General features: G+C 40.5%; 1 protein-coding gene across 4 annotated transcripts in view; it reads right to left on the reverse strand.

The window, feature by feature from the left end:
* DMXL1 (Dmx like 1) overlaps nucleotides 1–17,227 on the reverse strand; it is an 84,799-nt gene extending 67,572 nt beyond the window's left edge. For 3 of the 4 annotated variants that reach the window (XM_072860448.1, XM_072860449.1, XM_072860447.1), the window contains exons 1-3: nucleotides 17,022–17,225; nucleotides 6,270–6,395; nucleotides 488–565 (exon numbers count right to left, since the gene is read on the reverse strand). In XM_072860448.1, the coding sequence (XP_072716549.1) occupies nucleotides 488–565; nucleotides 6,270–6,395; nucleotides 17,022–17,108 (291 nt within the window). In that variant the 5' untranslated portion in view covers nucleotides 17,109–17,225. Of the gene's footprint in view, nucleotides 1–487; nucleotides 566–6,269; nucleotides 6,396–17,021 lie in introns of all 4 variants that reach the window. The other variant, XM_072860451.1, reaches the window with a different exon arrangement.
* Nucleotides 17,228–17,990: the final 763 nt, after the last annotated feature.

Genomic DNA, 17,990 nt, shown 5'->3' on the forward strand with positions numbered 1-17,990 from the left:
TCTAACACTGAAGTATAAGCATTCAGTCAGATATTCTAAAAAAGCCATAGACTTTTTGAAACCATTACAGATTTGACTAAGAGCATGCAGTTTCATAAACCAAAGTTAAAATAAGAATTCTAAAACACATCAGGACATAAAGGCTACACAGGATGGTTCCAAAAAGGAATTCCTATTGTAATGGCTATACTCTTTAGAGAATGGGGGCATGCACATCTTTTTGGGTTCTAGAATATTTCAGTTACGAATTGTAGGGTTAGATAAATCAGTCATATGAAACATTATAGTAAAACCTATTTCTTTTAATACCATTTCAAATAACATGTCTTTGCCCTCCTCCTACCATCTTCACTTCCCATCTTATCTCTCAATTTTATTCTAGCATTAAAAGACAACATCAAAGAAATGTTCAACTTTAAAGCAAACCAGAAAAATGAGTCAGGCTTTATAACTGAGTAAATGAATTAAGGAGTGATGAATTACTTACATTATGATGACTGCTGTTCTGCTTCGAGACGCTAACTGGCTCAAAGATACAAATCACATTTCCATAAGAAGCTGCAATCTAAAGCAATTTATATTTATATGTACATAAACACACACAGAAGAAACAAGCTACAGAACAAAAATAAAATGCAAATTGTTGATTCTACTTTTAACCTTCCTTGTAGATAAATTTGAAGCTCACATCTATACTCCCTTTCAGTAACAGAAAAAACGACATCTAGCGAAAATCATGAAGCAAGTGTTGATAATAAAAAATACAGTTCTTTATATACACATTATTCCTGATGAACTACTGAGAGTACAGGTAGACACGAGCATTTTTATTTCTTCATCAGATCTATTATCAGTATTGTTTCCCCATTAAATTAGGTAAACACACTAACGAGTCTGCTGAGTTCACATTCTCAGAGATGGAACCAACATCGGTTCAGGGTACTTTTGTAGACTTCCCTGGTGTGAGAACATGCTACATTATAAAAAGTTAATTCAGAAGACTCAAGCTATGCAAGCTAAATACCCAATGCAGAGAAATGCAAAACAGAAGAACTACTAAATGCTAACATAAAATACTTCAAAAAAAGTTGCAGTATGGTCAGTTTTAATTCATATTTCAAAGTCTTATTCCATCAGTGGTATCAGCCACTCCAAACTTGCACTAAGACAAAATTAAGAGTATTTTATCTCAAGATATCTCTACAAAAGCAAGCTTAAAAGACTTAAGAAGAAGAGCCAAAACAAGCCAAAGGTATGTTAAAGACATCAGGCAGAGAGCCATCACAAGGTAATGTAGACTAAAACTACCCTGAAATACAGATTTACAAAAATGACGAGTTTGCATAGGTCATGCATAATGGACATCCTGCATTCTGAAGTGATGCTTGATGTTAAAAGGAGCACATCTAGTTCTGATATGCGTAATAGTCAATTTCCTATTTCTGTGAAATTCTGGCTCAGAAAGTATTCAGTTTTCCTTTAACAACATTAAAGAAAGTCAGAGTCACTTTATAAAATACATTTTGATTTCAGTATCAGCCACAACAGCTTTAAAAAAAGCACTAAACTGTCATACCTAAGTTTTTAATACTATTTACAGATCTGTTAATTACAGATGTACATGATCTGTACAAACGTAGATGTACAAATGTACAGATCCATACAGAACCTAAAATCCATAGATCCGTAGCTTCAAGAGAAACCCTCTGCATTAAAAAGAACAGATAGTTAAATAAATTTCTATCACACTAACAACCTAAACATCAGCCTGACCCAAAAATGCCAAGAATAATTTTGTCACAGTTGCAAAATGCCTGAAGAAACTTTTTCCTTACATCTCAGACTAATATTTACCCTCTCTAATCCTCTTTAACTACCTCACTTACTCTTTTATTCTCATAATTCCATTCCACGCTCCCACAGTAAGAAGTTTATATATTTCCTTTTTCCTTTTTTCCATGTGTGGACAGTTCTTCCAGTTTTTTATTGTTTAGTGGGTCTTTAAGACAAACTAACATTAGCATGCCAATGCTAAACAAATAGTGTCCGCAGCAACTGCTACCCCCTGAAAGTTTCCACAGGTTTCCCCAATGATACAGCCACTCAGACTAGTCCTCACTGAGCAGCATGCCACCAAAAATAATAATGCAAATTTGTGTGTTGCAGAATTTCCCAGACTACCACAATAATCACCCAGAGATCAACCAAATGTCTATTGTAGTCTCAAGTCCTGTTACTAGAAATAAGATGTGCAGAGAAGCCTTACTGAGTTGTAAGAGAGAGATTACAGTCTTTCCTAATGATAGACAGAGGTAGTGAGTGCACCCTCACCAAGTTTGTAGATGATACCACAATGAGTGGTGCAGCTGATTCACTTGAGGGAAGGGATGCCACCCAGAGGGACCTGGAGAAGCTTGAGGAGTGGGCCCATGTGAATCCCATGAAGTTCAACAAGGACAAGTGCAAGGTCCTGCACCTTTGGCAATCCCCAATATCAGTATAGACCAGGGGAATTAATGGACTGAGAACAGCCCTGCAAAGAAGGACTTGTGGGTACTGGTGGACGAAAAATTGAACATGAGCTTGCAATGTGTGCTTGCAGCCCAGAAAGCCAATCACATCCTGGGCTTCAGAAAAGAAGTGTGACTAGCAGGTGTAGGGAGGTGATTCTGCCCCTGTACTCCATGCTGGTGAGACCCCACCTGGAATACTGCATCCTGCTCTGGGGCCCCCAGCCAAGAAATACATGGACCTGTTGGATCAGGTCCAGAGGAGTGTCACAAAAATGGTCAGAGGGATGGAATACCTCTCCTATGAAGAAAGGCTGAGAGAGTTGAGGTTGTTCAGCCTGGAGAAGAGAAGGCTCCGGGAAGACCTTATTGCAGCCTTTCAGTACTTAAAGGGGACTTACAAGAAAGGTGAAGAAAGACTTTTTACCAGGACCTGTAGTGATAGAACAAAAGGTAATGGTTTTAAACTAAAAGACAGTAGATTTAGATTAGATATAAGGAAGAAATTTTTTACAATGAGGATGGGGAGACACTGGAACAGGTTGCCCAGAGAGGCTGTAGATGCTCCATCCCTGGAAACATTCAAGGTCAGGTTGGATGGGGCTTTGAGCACCGAGATGGAGCAACAGATGTCCCTGCCCACGATGGGGGCTGGGGGGGGGGCGGGGATGGGATGGGCTAGATCATCTTTGAAGATCCCTTCCAACCCAAACCATTCTATGAGTCTATAATTCCTGCACCACCATATAAGAATAAAGCATCAGTCCTTGGGCCAACAACTTTGTCCACCCTCACCACTTTGTCCAAAGTAGGAATATAACTGGCAGCATAAGGTTCTCATTTTATACAGTTTTAGTATAATCCAAATAGTTTCTTGATACACTTATGTTTTCCTCCACTAGGCCTCCACATTGCCATAGGCCAACATTTTTCTCATTCATCAAAAGCTCTGTAACTTGTACTAAGTTACATTATCACTCACTACCAAATAGCAGAAAATAAAACATAGTTCCTTTGAAAAGAACCCACAGACAGACTACTAAAAAAACAAACAAAAACACCCCACCCTAGTATAGTTCATGAAATCATAAACTCTGGATTCAAAACTAAGCTTTCATACTCAAAATAATTAATAGTTCTACTTATGAAAAAAAAAGATCTTATTTTAAAATGTCTTATTTAACAAACTTACTGGTTTCACTTACCAGTTTTCTACAGGTAACCTATTAGCATGTAAACTAAATGAAATTTAATTAGTACCTACATTTTTCTTTGACATCAGTAAAATAGTTTGTTCCATAAAGAAAACACTTCATATACATTTTAACACTGCAGTCACCAGACATGATGCAAATAACTTTGATTAAACATTTCAAATGATCTGAAGCTAGAACCATCTTCTTGTACCCTGTTAGATATTTGTACAAGCCAAACCACGAAAACAATTAAAGTTTTGTCAAGTTATTGTTAAAAGTTTTGGCCTTAATTCTTATGCTCACTAGAGGAAGTGGAAAGAGGCTTGTAGCTTACATTGTGTGAGAGAAGATCAAGTACTGTATCCACTTACAAACAGATTGTTGATTACCAAGTCGCCTACAACCAGAGGCAAGAGACTGGATTCAGTGGTCTAAGATTAAATTCTCCTGTTTGTGAAACTAGTCTTTGTAAACCCATAGGAGACTTGTTAAAAAAGTTTATACACATACAAACACATATAAATATAAACATATATTTCTTGGGATGATTTAACAATTCTCATCCATGTTTTTCCCCTCATCTCATTTGTGGATACAGAGAATTAAGTTTATCTCGAAAACCAGACAAGGAAGAGAAAAGATGGTGCCATGTTCCCCCACACCCTTCATAGCCAAGGGAGAGGTGGGTCATACATGACATTCTAAGCTGTTGCTACTTTAGAGTAACTTCACAAGGCACTAGCTTCCCAATAAAGTAGAATTAGATTTAGGGGGCAAGAATGGAGAAAAATTTCAACTCATTACTTTCATAACTAGAAAATAACTCTTTTACAAACCAGTTCTGTCATAAAAAGGGAGAATGACAGAGATCCTTCAAAGAGAGTAAAGGCCAGCTATTATGAAGAAAATGCTTGATAGCAGTTCTCCATAAAGTAAAAAATTAAAAAGGTACATAATCCGTAAACTACAAATTATAACTGGATGCTTTCTAGAAAAGGTTCAAAATTGCAGCCTAGTAAGGTGCATTATTTGAATTCTGCTTCTTTCTATAGATTTTAAACAACAAAGAATAATCTGGATGTAAACTGAAGAGAAATCTGTGTGTCAATACGGATGAAGAAGCTGTAAGACGACATTCCATCCTTGCAACAGCGAACTAGAAATGTACTGATCAGTCTGGTTAATAAGTAGATTCCTAGCCATTCACTGCTTAGTGTTTCAGCACTCTGCAAACACATCTAGTCTAACTGCCAACAGCAAACAATACCAACTTGCAGAACCAAAATGACCACATGGGTCTACTTAAGAAACGAAAAAATTCTAAAGCTTAGTAAGCTTGATGACTTGATGTATTCGTATGCATTAATTTACAATTGAGGAACAGTTTGTCATTTAAATGCATACAGAACTGCTACCGTGCAGTCAAGATGGCCTTGTAAATTTGCAGAAAAATTTTATAAGATTAACTGTGATATGGGATCTGCAAGTGTATTTCACCATCTGTTAATATACTGCCAGCACACTCAAAAAAATCTTTCTAGTTAACAGCAGCCAATGGAGAAACACATGCAGTCTATACGGCTGTGAGGTACCAGAGACACAGAGGAAAACATTTCCTCATTTTCATTTATGTTCCTTCACTACCATTGCAAGAGTTCATCACTCAAACATTAAAAAACAGGAACAGGGAGTGGCTGGGGATCATCATCATAGACTTCACATGTAAACATGAACTGGTTTCCATACAGAGGTCTTGTCTCAAGATGGACACCAGAATCTAACCAAAGCTCTCAACAACTCATAAGGGTTGCAGTGATGTGCAGAAGGCTCATGTTATCTCCTCACTAGCACAGGCTTAAAGAAAGCAACAAAGTAAGAAAACCCGCTTAGATGAGCCAACATGTACCCAGACACAGTTCCTACTGAATTGGTGAACAGCTTAATCACACTGTGACATCCCAATGGATAGTTACCTGGTTATTTCTTTTTTACTGTGACTGAACAACTAGGAAAGACCTCTGTAAAAAGGACTTGAAACCTAATAGTGTCTAAAATACAACATTTCTGATCCAGCTTACCTACATAAGAAAAAGACAAGCTTAGAATTCAAAAAAGCAAAACCCTGCCCAAGAGCAATTTTAAGCCTTTATGAATTGCTTGAAAGGGATGTCATTTTTCTGGATGACCTGGAAGTGATTTCTGTGGAAGCACTCATCTGCTGCCAGCCACTAACATGTCAAAGCATGTCAATGACACACCCAATAGTGTGAAGCCATAGTGAATAAATTACCTTTGTTTCCATTTTACTCATCTTCTAGTCAAATTCTTGCTATCCCCTCTATGCAAGCCTGGGCGTTTCTGTATCATCCTTCTACAATCTTCTACAATCTCATTATCTATGGTTATTACTTCACATTCACTGTGGTGCTTACCACAAATAAAGCAATCAGTCATTTTACTATTCACTCTTCTGTATTTGCTTTAACTTGCAAGTATCCACACTCTTGAGAAGGTGCTTAACATGACATTGCTACAACGTTATTAGAAATGCTGCTCTACATACCTTCCCCTGTTGCATTGAACAGTCCACACATCCCACCTGAATGTTTCCATGTTTTGCTCCAGGGATTATCTGTAATCGTTCAAAGTCAGTCCCCAATACCACAATATCACATCCTGATGCATATGCCTAAAAAAGAAAAAAGAAACAAGAATTAAGCTTTAGCTATTTACAGCATATCAGTGAAGTATGAAACAGCACAGCCCATGTATCCTACCCATGTAGAACACTATAGACAGAAGTACAGAGGTATTTGCAGATATCAAACAGACGTCTTAATTCTAAACCAAGCAACAGAAGTTGCAAATTACTCTTCCTCCATCCTTAGAAGTGCATCACAACACTTGTGCAACAAGCAAACACTGGTTCAAGATAGAAGAGGCAGAAAAGATGGAGTTATGAAGACACCTAAAAAAAGAAAAATAATGAAGAACAAAGTTCATACGAAGTAGGAAAAATAATGTATTTCCTAGACTGGAGACAGAGGCATTTAAAAATAAATTTTTGAAAAGGGGGAATAGAACTGAGGAGCTAAAATAGTACAAAGCATTTAGCGAGGAATTTAGTAAAGGAAAAATTCAAAAAGGTAACAGAATGAAGCTTAGTTATAGAAAAGCAAAGCTGTGCTTTCAGACTTGTTGAGTCTCCTGTTACTTGAGTTCCATGGATTAATTTTATTTTCTCTTAAATTTATATTGTCACTAAGTAATTTGATATATCTAACACATTCACAGAGACAGCTGATTGAGTACTGCAATGTCCAAGTCAAAATTTCTTCCTATCTTTATGCAAGTTCTGTTAGAAACTGAGCACAGCTTAAAATGGAGAGAAAGATTAAACACTGGAGAAGCTTGTGGAAATGATAGTGAGCAGAATCATCCAATAAGCATAAGAATATAGCATTCAAGGATGAAAGTCCTAGAACAAGGAAAGTACATTCATTTAAAAGTTAGAGCCAGGAAGCCAGCAACAAAATTAAGAGCACAAAAAAATAGTATTCTGTTAGAGAGCAAGAGAACGATAAAAGGGCCAAAAATGCCATATTAGTTGGCCAAAAGATTCAAGAGCAGAACAGTCTCACAGAAACTGCAGATGGAAGACCCGTATACTGACACAAATGATCTTGCCTTACAACCAACCCTACTAATTTCTAGTATATTAATTAAAAACACTTTTGACTTGAAAAAAAGCAGAACTGAATGCTAGATTTACAAATTTGAAATCTGATTATCATGTTTTCAGGTGTTTCATGTGAAAGAGTACTTTTAGCCAAGCCTGACCTAGACTATCATACCATTACATACATTAAAATAAATAAAATAAAAAATATGGAGATTTCAGTCCAAAGACAATTTTTCCCACAAAGGGTTCAGTGATATTTCACAGAACAATCTTACTCAGAAGACTGTGATCACCATTCTCAGCCAACATTCAGTTATTAGTTTCCAACCAGCAGACCACAAGCCACCCTTAAAATAACCTGATAATTGAAAATGCTGTGTAGAATGCTTCTGCAGACTAAATATAACCATATATTTATTTATGATCATTTATTATTGGTCAGGTTTTTGAGCCTCCTCCTGTCCCGTCCCCCCTTCAGCTTCAAGAAGAGATTCAAGCAGTGTTAATTCCTCCTGTCAAAAGAGCAGCATTTATTACAAATTGACATATTAAAGTGCAGGCTCTAAAGCAGTCTAATCTAAAACTCATTCCAAAAGAGGAGATTGAGTACTACTTTTTGTTCAAATGTTACAGTGATTATTTTGATATTGCAATGACACGAACTTTGGACCTGTTTGTCACAGAACATTTTTTTCTTTAGTTAAAAACCATCTCACCTGGTGACTCACTGATTAAGTCCTTAGTCCACTGGCCAAAGGTATTCAGAAGTACCATATATACAATTTTTCCCAAAGCCATTTTGTTGAATTTAGTGTTCTGTATGGAGGCAATTTGAAGGGAGAAAAAAAGTGCTTCACTTTAAAGTGATAACATGGCTTTATTAAAAATGTCTTTAAAAGACTGAAGTGCCAAAGACTGTATGAAGCCCACCTGCTCTTCTGTATGCCCTCTAGGCTTCATCAGCACTTTATAGACTTACTAGATTTCTCCCATCTGGTTCTCTCCATTTCTAGCTTCACAGGCAAGCCTGAGATCATGTAGTGTCACAACACTACAATATTTCCACCACAGTGAGGCAAGAACTAGCATATATAGTAACATATATCATTAGCAGTGATCCTGAAGCTCATAAACTAACCATTTTAATGGGATCAAGAACTTGACTAGTTTTAAAACAAAAAAAAAATCCTGAAGTACATTTGGCATTTTGGAAGAACCCTAAAGTAATTATCAAACACCACACACTGGAATCTTTAGGAACTGGTGTATTCAGTGTATCAGGAACAAGGACTTAAAATAGTATCAGAACTCAGAATATCTCCTGCTAACATGGGTTGTGCTGGACAGCAGTAGCTCAAAGAGGTATGCAAACGTCATAGACTTGCCGTTTCCTGAAAATGTCCCCTTTATGAATATGAATTCTTGTCCAAGACCTATAGCTCCCTTTTGCTATGTTTAAATGTAGATATTATCTTATGTTTAATACTCATTTCTTGCCCAACTTCATATGCTATGCGTTTGAAAAACACGTTTGTCAAACTGGGGATGAACTTTCTGAAGAAAAGTTGGGGAATATCTTCTCATCCTAGCAGTTCTCAGTTCTAACAATAAATTATATGTGTATATATTATTATATATTAATTATATTATTCATAAGAATCCAGACCAGGGTGGGGACAAGAGGAGTGCTGCAGTGGGTTGACCCTGGCTGGATGCCAGGTACCCAAAGCCACTCTATCACTCTCCTCCTCAGCTGGACAGGGGGAGAGAAAATATAATGAAAGGCTCGTGGGTCAAGATAAGGACAGGGAGAGATCACTCAGCAATTACCATCATGGGCAAAACAGAACCAGTTTGGGGAAATTAGTTTAATTGCCACTCAAATCAGAGTAGGATAATGAGAAATAAAACCAAATCTTAAAAAACACCTTCCCCCCACCCCTTCCTTCTTCCCAGGCTCAACTTCACTCCAGATTTTCTCTACCTCCTCCCCCCCAGCAGCGCAGGGGGTCGGGGAATGGGGGTTGCGGTCAGTTCATCACATGTTGTGTCTGCTGCTCCTTCCTCCTCAGGGGGAGGACTCCTCACACTCTTCCCCTGCTCCAGCATGGGGCCCCTCCCATGGGAGACAGTCCTCAATGAACTTCTCCAATGTGAGTCCTTCCCACAAGCTACAGTTCTTCACAAACTGCTCCAGAGTGGGTCCTTCAGGAACAGACTGCTCCAGCATGGGTCCCCCATGGGGTCACAAGTCCTCCCAGCAAACCTGCTCCAGCGTGGGCTCCTCTCGCCATGGTGCCACAGGTCCTGCCAGGAGCCTGCTCCAGCAGGGGCTCTCCACAGGGCCACAGCCTCCTTCAGGCGTCCATCTGCTCTGGTATGGGGTCCTCCACAGACTGCATGTGGATATCTGCTCCACCGTGGACCTCCATGGGCTGCAGAGGGACAGCCTGCCTCACCATGGTCTTCACCACGGGCTGCAGGAGAATCCCTGCTCCAGTGCCTAGAGCACCTCCTCCCCCTCCTTCTTCACTGACCTTGGTGTCTGCAGAGCTGTTTCTCTCACATATCCCCACTCCTCTCTCTGGCTGCAGTTGTGCAGCTTTTTTCCCCCCTTCTTAAATATGTTATCACAGAAGTGCTACCACCATTGCTGATTGACTCGGCATTGGCCAGCGGCGGGGCCGTCTTGGAGCCAGCTGGCATTGGCTCTATCGGACATCGGGGAAGCTTCTAGCAGCTTCTCACAGAAGCCACACCTGTAGCCCTCCCGCTACCAAAACCTTGCCACACAAACCCAGTAAAAGTGCCCTTTTAAAATATTATTCTTGGAAGAAAAATATAGTCATTCCATCCTTACATTCTGGTAATTCTCCACATTACCTGAAAAAAATTGACATTCAGGGAAAAGAGAATCACTTCTGACATCAGTCTATTCAGATGGATTAGATCATACTTGGTCACACTGACTTCCCCATCCCGAATAAGCTGCAGAACCACTGACTAGCTTATAAGCCTGCAGAGCTGATCTATCCCCAAAGAGGTAGGAAAGAAAAAAAAAAAAAAGAAAAAAGCATTTTCAAAGAGCTTCCAAATATAACTACAGCCAAGCAGAAGGATGATGACTTGGAGGTTATTTTTGACATTTAGTCAATGTTTGCCTGCAGGAGAACCACAATTTCAAAGACAAAAGGCAAGGGATGCAGAGGGGAATGAAGCTGTAAATTTAAAAAAAAAAAAGTGTCTGAATAGAAGGTAATTAAGCTGTCTGGCAAATGAAACTGCAACAGGCTCCCTTTTCTACTGTTGCTTGCCATCCCAATCCCATTACACCTCACACTGACAGGACACTTTAGGAGGGACGCTTGAGTGTTCCTCTCCTCCTAAGCTGTCCTTCTTTTCTTTCTTTGCTGTCCCCACTGCAACTTGCCCATTAGACTATCTCTGTGCAGAGAAGTCACACCCTCATACACACTCACTAGAACCCAGACTCCAGTTCTGAATGAGGTTTCTACGCAGTAGTATCGTATAAAGACATTTCTCTAAAATAAGAGCACAAAACTAACTGCTGGACTAATTTTACACTTACATTTTTTTCACCTCGGAAAACTGTATGAGGTTTTTCAGCATGGTATAATGGAAGTCAGTACTCAGGAGTACAAGATACTTTCTATACCCTAACAGTCTCTCAGATACATCAAAAATGAATTCTGCCTACCAGTCAACTTTATATACTTTTTACTGCAAGACTTGTCCACAATAGTTTGCATGTCACTCACTTTCATTTTGACAGAAGCTACCAAGATTGCATTTTTATAAGCTATGGAAACTAAGAAAAAAGGTAATTCAAGTGTTCTGTTACGTGTAGGGCAAGAAGCAATTTCAGAGTATAAGCCTTTCTCGTATCTATACTGTTGCCTACATTACCTGGCCCATGGGGGGGGGAGGGGGCAGAAGGGGTGGGGCACAAAATGCTGCTATACAGTTCAACTAGGAAAGAATTCCTAAATATCTATTAATTTTAAAAAAAAAAAAAGACCCAAGATTACTTTTTAAAGCAAGCAGAGCCTCCAAGTCTGATTTTGGCAAGCCATAAAACCCTTTCACCTTAAGAATGTCCTAGAATATTTACAAGAAAGTTGTCTTTGCACAATGGGACAAGCAGATAATGTTGACATTATCATGTTCTTGGAATGTTTATTAAACAATGCTTTGTTCTTCTGTTACACAAATAAACAAGATAGAACTAGTTCAAGCTGCATGTACGTGGATTTCACTAGCTGTCAACATAGCAAAACAAGCCTGAAATTAGGAAGTGAAAGATGTTTCAGGCCTGTGAAAATAAACGTGATTTTGCATGCAGTACTGGGTTTTCACACAATTTCTACCCATTCTTTTAATCAGTTGTCAGCTCTTACCTCTAAAATGGTATTTCTTTGGAGAAGATTAACAGATATTTTGACAGTAACAGTGCTTTAAAAGCATGTTAGTTTTAACATAAAATAGTATAGACAATTATATTAACTATTCTAATTTCTTTCTAAAGTGAAAGCCTGATATACAGAACTCTTAAAAACAAAGAACAGTACTGGCAAATCAGACTCTACTCTCAACAGAAGAAAAGCAAATGAACAGGGGTCTTGACCTCTTACACAGCACAGCACCTCTAAAGCAATTATTTCCCTTATACTTGACACTCTTTACATATTTCTTCTATGTACTGACATAAAAAGGTTTTGGTATAGTTTCTGCTACAGCTACGTAAGGACTAACATTATCTTGCACAACTTGCACAAACTTTCTTTAACTTAGATCTCTTACATGAAGGGCACAAGCACACCTACCATAAATTGCCAGCTATTATCCACAGGTGAATGCAGTAGTATGTGTGTGCACACATACGTATTTATAAAGTAATACATATATATAAACACATGCAAATATATACAGATGAACATACCAGCTAGACAGATAATGCAGAACTCTGTGCTGGGCCCAAGGTCATACGGAATTACCTAGCTGAAGCAGACCAAGGGACTGCATTTAACAGTTCACAGTAACTTATTTGGAAACATTCTCTCCCCACTATAGCTATACTGGAAGCTTACCAGTTCAACAACCCACACTACCTTTTGCTTCGCTTGCTTTGCAGCAGATTCAGTTACTGTATTGGAGGTAATTCTCAAGCCACATCAAGGCCATTTTTATCACTGATGGGTCTCAAGGGTTCTCATGTCCCTTGCAAATGAAATGAAGAAAGTCCCAAAGGTTAGGATGCCAGGGTTCACCATCACATTGACTGATTAAAAATATTTTATTGAAATTCTAAAGCAGCTGAATAATATGTCTATCACATGTTTGAAAGTGGAAGTTCACAATATGTATTTTTATGACCTTTACAACCACTTATAGCTTAGGGAAGATTCATTTCCCAGTTTAAAAAAAAAAGCTATTCCAAGGAAAAGCATTGTAGACTAGGAATAAAAACCTATTACAAAAAAAATAGAAAAACTTATCATTGTTAATTACATCAAGTACCTGTTTCTTCTGCTGGATTGAGCACATAAACATAATACATTCTCAGTCTGCAAGGGCTAAATACTGCTTATATGCAACACAAATAGACATAGGCAAAAATTAAAAATTAAAAAAATGAAATCTATTAAGCAGGTGATACTGCAATAACATCTGTATTTTTCTCCTTTGCACAGAATGGTCAAAATCAAAAAGCACAGTCACCATGAACCACATGGTACCTTGCTGAATGACTCTATTAAAAAAAAATCTCACCCGTGCAGATATAAATTTGCACTAGTCTTTTTAGCATGGCGTCTCCCCACCCCCATTATTGTATCAAAACTTACACTAGTCTAAGTATTACATTTAAATATCTTATTAAAAAAAATATTTCTTTCATTAAGAAGATTAATTAAATTTAAGAAATACTCTTTCATCATCCTTGGGGGGAAAAAAAAGTTCTAACCTATCAAAAGTACTTGAACTAATATACTTCTTTAATGGCAAATTGATCGGCCATGCCCTTAGAATCAAGTCTCACTGAAACTGCACTTTTCATTGAAGTGTAAAGAGGTTTTATCCCATTTTTTCTTTTTTTTTTAGATTAATTCAGTTAAAACAATTAATTTCTTAAGTTCAGAATAGGTTACCTGGAGCATGGAAAAAAAAAAAGAAGTATCAAAAAGGTTCCTTTCCCTTTTCTAAATCACAGTCAAGAAGCAGCTGTAAACAGTGTAACTTCTTGAGTGACTCTTATGACCAGCCAGTTAATTTTCTTGACTATAGATACACACAGAGTTCTACATACAAAGAAAATGTTAAGTATTTTCTAGACAGATAAGTAACTATTTTATTGAGCCACAGAAACTACTTTTATTTAGCAAAAAAATTTTACAAAGCTGGAAATCTTTGTATCACAACCCAGTATCTTCGGAAAATTCAGTGTGGTCTTGACCAAACTACCCAGAACCCACATTTTCCAAGTGCTTTTCAACTTAACATTTGAAGTTCACAGCTTTGTCAATCATGCAATGCAAGTCTCAAGTCCAGGATGAGTTTAACCACATACACAGAGGAAATCTGTCCAGAAAAGATTCTGGTTGCATTGAAATAGACCATGCAATTTATCTTTCTTTCCCAAATTTTTAACCCTACGAACAACCGCTCTTTTGTGACTGCCATCACCAGTCTTGGGACTCGTGCTTGTGCTAAAGTTCCTATTGCTCATAGTGATTTTTCTTCCCCTCTTCTGATACTTGGCAAAAAACAAATTAAAAAAATGTTACAGAACCAGAACTGAATAAGCAAAAATGCACAAAGCCAACCAATCACAAAAGGGGTATCAGTGGTGGTAACCCAATAACTGAAATACAACTTCAGTAATATCTAGTACTGCAGTATCCTATGTGATGAACTCCATGAACTTATTAAACAAATGTGGTTTTACTTAAATATTTCAAATCTGAAAACAACAAAAAAAAGCAAAGGATGTAGTCCACTGTGGACAAGTACATGGAAAATAAAACAATTAGATTTCAGGAGGAGTGCACAGAGAGTAAACAGTTTAATTCTGACTTCTGAGGGCTGAGTTCGCATTCATTTAGCGTACCATACGTTATTACCACCTGCTCTCAGCAGATAAACAACAGCCATACTTCTTATATATAGAAAAAGGCTCATAAGCATCAAGATACCATAAATAAAAGACATGCCAAAAACTCCTTGTCAGCATTCTCTCTAAGAAAGCTCAAGCTCCACTTGACACTTCACATCCTAACAAAAGAAGGCCAGAACAAGAAACCTCTGCCACCTGCACACCATTAAGACAAGTATCTCAAATACCATTTTAAAACAGAACTGCACATATTCAAAAAGGTACATGCAATTCAGTGGATAAAGGCACTTTTTACAAGTTTCGCTTCCAATTTTTCACAGTTTAGAAGAATCTGTTATTTTTAGCTTAAAACTGTAATATTTTAGAACTTTTCACCTTAAATATTTAGCGCAGCACATCAGACAATATTCTGGGCCATACTGTATCACAAAAGAAAAATCAAGGTATTACAGACCAAGTTGTCTTGTCAGACAAAAGTAATTCACCCCACCTATACAGTACATAACCCTGAAATACCAACTCCTGTGAGTTCTCAGCCATGAAAACTGGAAGCATAGAAGTGTGCTGAGACATATTTTTTCCATTTCTAAGATATCACTCAATAGTATTTATACTTATTAATGTTTATATCTTGACTTCAGATATGGGAAAACAACTGTTGATTTTTCTTGTTGGATTTTCTGAAGGTTAAGTCCACCATTTCTTTCCAAAAAGGCAGAAATTAGCTTCACTACCTTTCGCTTCTTAATCCTTCTGAGCAATCTCGTGAACTTAACATAGCATTATAAAATGAGTAACAGCAACAACAACAACAAAACCACTCTGAAGCAGCCAAGGATATTTCTGTTATCAGTTTTAAATCCGAGGAAAAGAAACCCATTAATAACTTTCTGGGGAAAGGGACAAACAAAGCAAGATGAATGTGTCCATAGGAAACATTGTTACTATATTTATATCAAAATAGCTCTTGTAAAAAAGAAACCATAGAAACAGTTACTGAAAACTGCACTTCCCAATTATTACTTTCTCCCCAAAGAGAGATTCTTACTCTTCTTAACCATTGGGGAGCTCTAACGCTTTAGATAAGTTAGACCATAACAGGCAGACAGCACTTCAGCAACACTGATAACTCGAACTATTTCCTCAAAAACAATTTATATCAAAATGGGAAACCTACAAGAAAATACTTTGAAAGCTTACTAGCATTTCCCTGTAAAGCAAACCTCCTCATCTCTTACCCAAAGGTTCCCCACCACTGGTGGGTCTTTAGGATACACAAAATCAGAAAGCCTGGCAAAGCTGGAAATTGAAGTTCCGACTGCTGCAGTTTAAGAAGTCTTCCCACATGAACTTATTCACAGGATTCATTTTTTTGGAAGCAAGCACATCACCGGATAAGGCTGTAGATAAACGGACTTTGCAAAGCCAACCTAACTCTGGGGAAGCAGTTCTAGGGTGCTTCGCTCTGAACGCTGACCGTACCCCACCTTTCCAGCACTGGCACTGCACTGCAGCTGCAGTGCAAAGCTGCAAGTAGCCAGCCAAGTTTAACTGCGTACAAGAGATGGGACAGAAAAAAATAAGTTTCTTAATTCTTGAATTTCTATCATTCACCTATCAAACTCAAAACCACACTATGCTGTAATTATGGGCAGCCAGAAAAGGTAAGGTTAAAAATAAGCAAACGTGGTGCACTGAGAAACTTTGCTGTGTTTTATTTCATTCTTCTTCAGCTCAAAACGGAAGGCAGGAAGGGTATATTTCGGAGGGAGAGTGGGAAGAAAAACACAACAACAGAAGTCTGTTTACAAAACAAAAGTGAAAGGGAGAAAAACAAACACTAATAAAAGGCTCTAGCCTTTAGTAAATACTGCAACTGTTCTTTCTCCATGATAAGTATAAACATCGACAGGGAGTTCAAAAACGGTTTTAAAATCGTAACACTAAAGCACAGTATTTCAAGATCTTCTTCAACTATGGCCAGCAAGGATTTCAATTACATACCTGGCCGAAAGCGAGTGCTGAAATTCCGTTCCACAGACGTCGCACGTACCGGCTGCCGTTTATGTAATCTTTCATCAAAGCCACCATATTCCTGCGTTAGCGGAGCCCCCTCAGAGCGGCATGTGGGCGCCTGCCTCTGCCGGGCACCGCACTCGCCCCGCGCCCCTTCCACCCTGCCCAGCTAGAAACGCCGCCCGTCCCGCCCACCCCAGACGCTGCCCGCACCTCCGGGCCGCCGCTCCGGGAAAGTTTTCACGCCTCCCTCCCCGCCCGGCCGCGGGCAGGTATGCCGCAGGCCCTCGGGGAAGCCCTTCCCCGGCGGCGGGCAGTGCCGCCGCCGGCCGACGACGTTAGTGGAGGCGAGCCGCCCCGCTCCAGGGGCCGGCTGCTGCCGCTGCCGCCGCCGCGCCTGACGCAGCCGCTTTCGGCGCCGGCTCAGGCGACGGCGAGCGCGGCGCCGGGGCGCGGGCCCGCCCGGGCCCCGGCGGAGGACTCACCGTGAAGGGCTGGTCGTGCAGGCTCCCCACGGAGAAGCAGTTGTCCCCAGGGTTCACGGCCCCCGTCAGCACCTGGTGCAGGTTCATGGCGAGAGGCCGCCGGCCCGCCGGCCCCTGCCGCTCGGCCGCCCCTCGTCCCGCGGGCGGCGGAGGAGGCGGCGGCACATACCGCGGGGCGGAGCCTCGCCGGGCGGGCGGGGCGCGGAGGCGCAGCGCCCCCTGCCACCGGCCTCGCCGCCTGCCCGCTGCCCGCCGAGCGGCCGCGCCGCTCCAGCTCTCGCGAGAGCGCGCCCCGGCGGCGTCACCGCCGCCGCCCGCCCCCGACGGCACGACCCCGCGCCCCTCGGCCGCCCCGCCGCACAGCCGGCTCCTGCAGCCGCGCATGCGCGCCGGCCGCCACGGGCGACGGCAGAGGGGGCGGGGGGCGGCTCCTGCCTGCGCATGTGCGAGGCGGGTGGCCCCGCCTAAGCGGCGCATGGTCAGCAGGGCAGGCTGTGGGTGGTGGCCAGGAGGGCGGGCTGCGTGTGGTGAATTTAACTGCCTGATTGAAACAGCCTTGGAAAATGCTGCCTCGGCCTGGTGGCCAGGGGTCGATGTGGCTGAGCCAGGGGGTGGGCTGAAGGAGGGGGACTCAAAACTTGTCAAGCCTGCCGCCCCACCTCCCGCCTCGCTGGAGCGGACACAGGCGTCGGTAAACCCCTACAAGAGTCAGTAACCCCAAACTCATCCGCTTCCAGCCCGCATAATTTCACAAGCAGAGGGACTCGGGCACAGCCTTTCCACAGGCCATTACAAGAGGAAGCATGTGGCAATGGGACATGCGGTTCCCTCAGAACCAGATGGGAACCAAAGAAGACATTTTCCTGGGACACCAGGTTAGCTGTAGGCAACTGGGTTTTTCACCTCCCTCATAGCATGAGAAAAAAGAAAATGGGAGCCATCTATGATGGGTATTGCTTTACACACAAG

Source organism: Ciconia boyciana, chromosome 4, assembly GCF_034638445.1.
Source record: "Ciconia boyciana chromosome 4, ASM3463844v1, whole genome shotgun sequence".
Taxonomy (NCBI): domain Eukaryota; kingdom Metazoa; phylum Chordata; class Aves; order Ciconiiformes; family Ciconiidae; genus Ciconia; species Ciconia boyciana.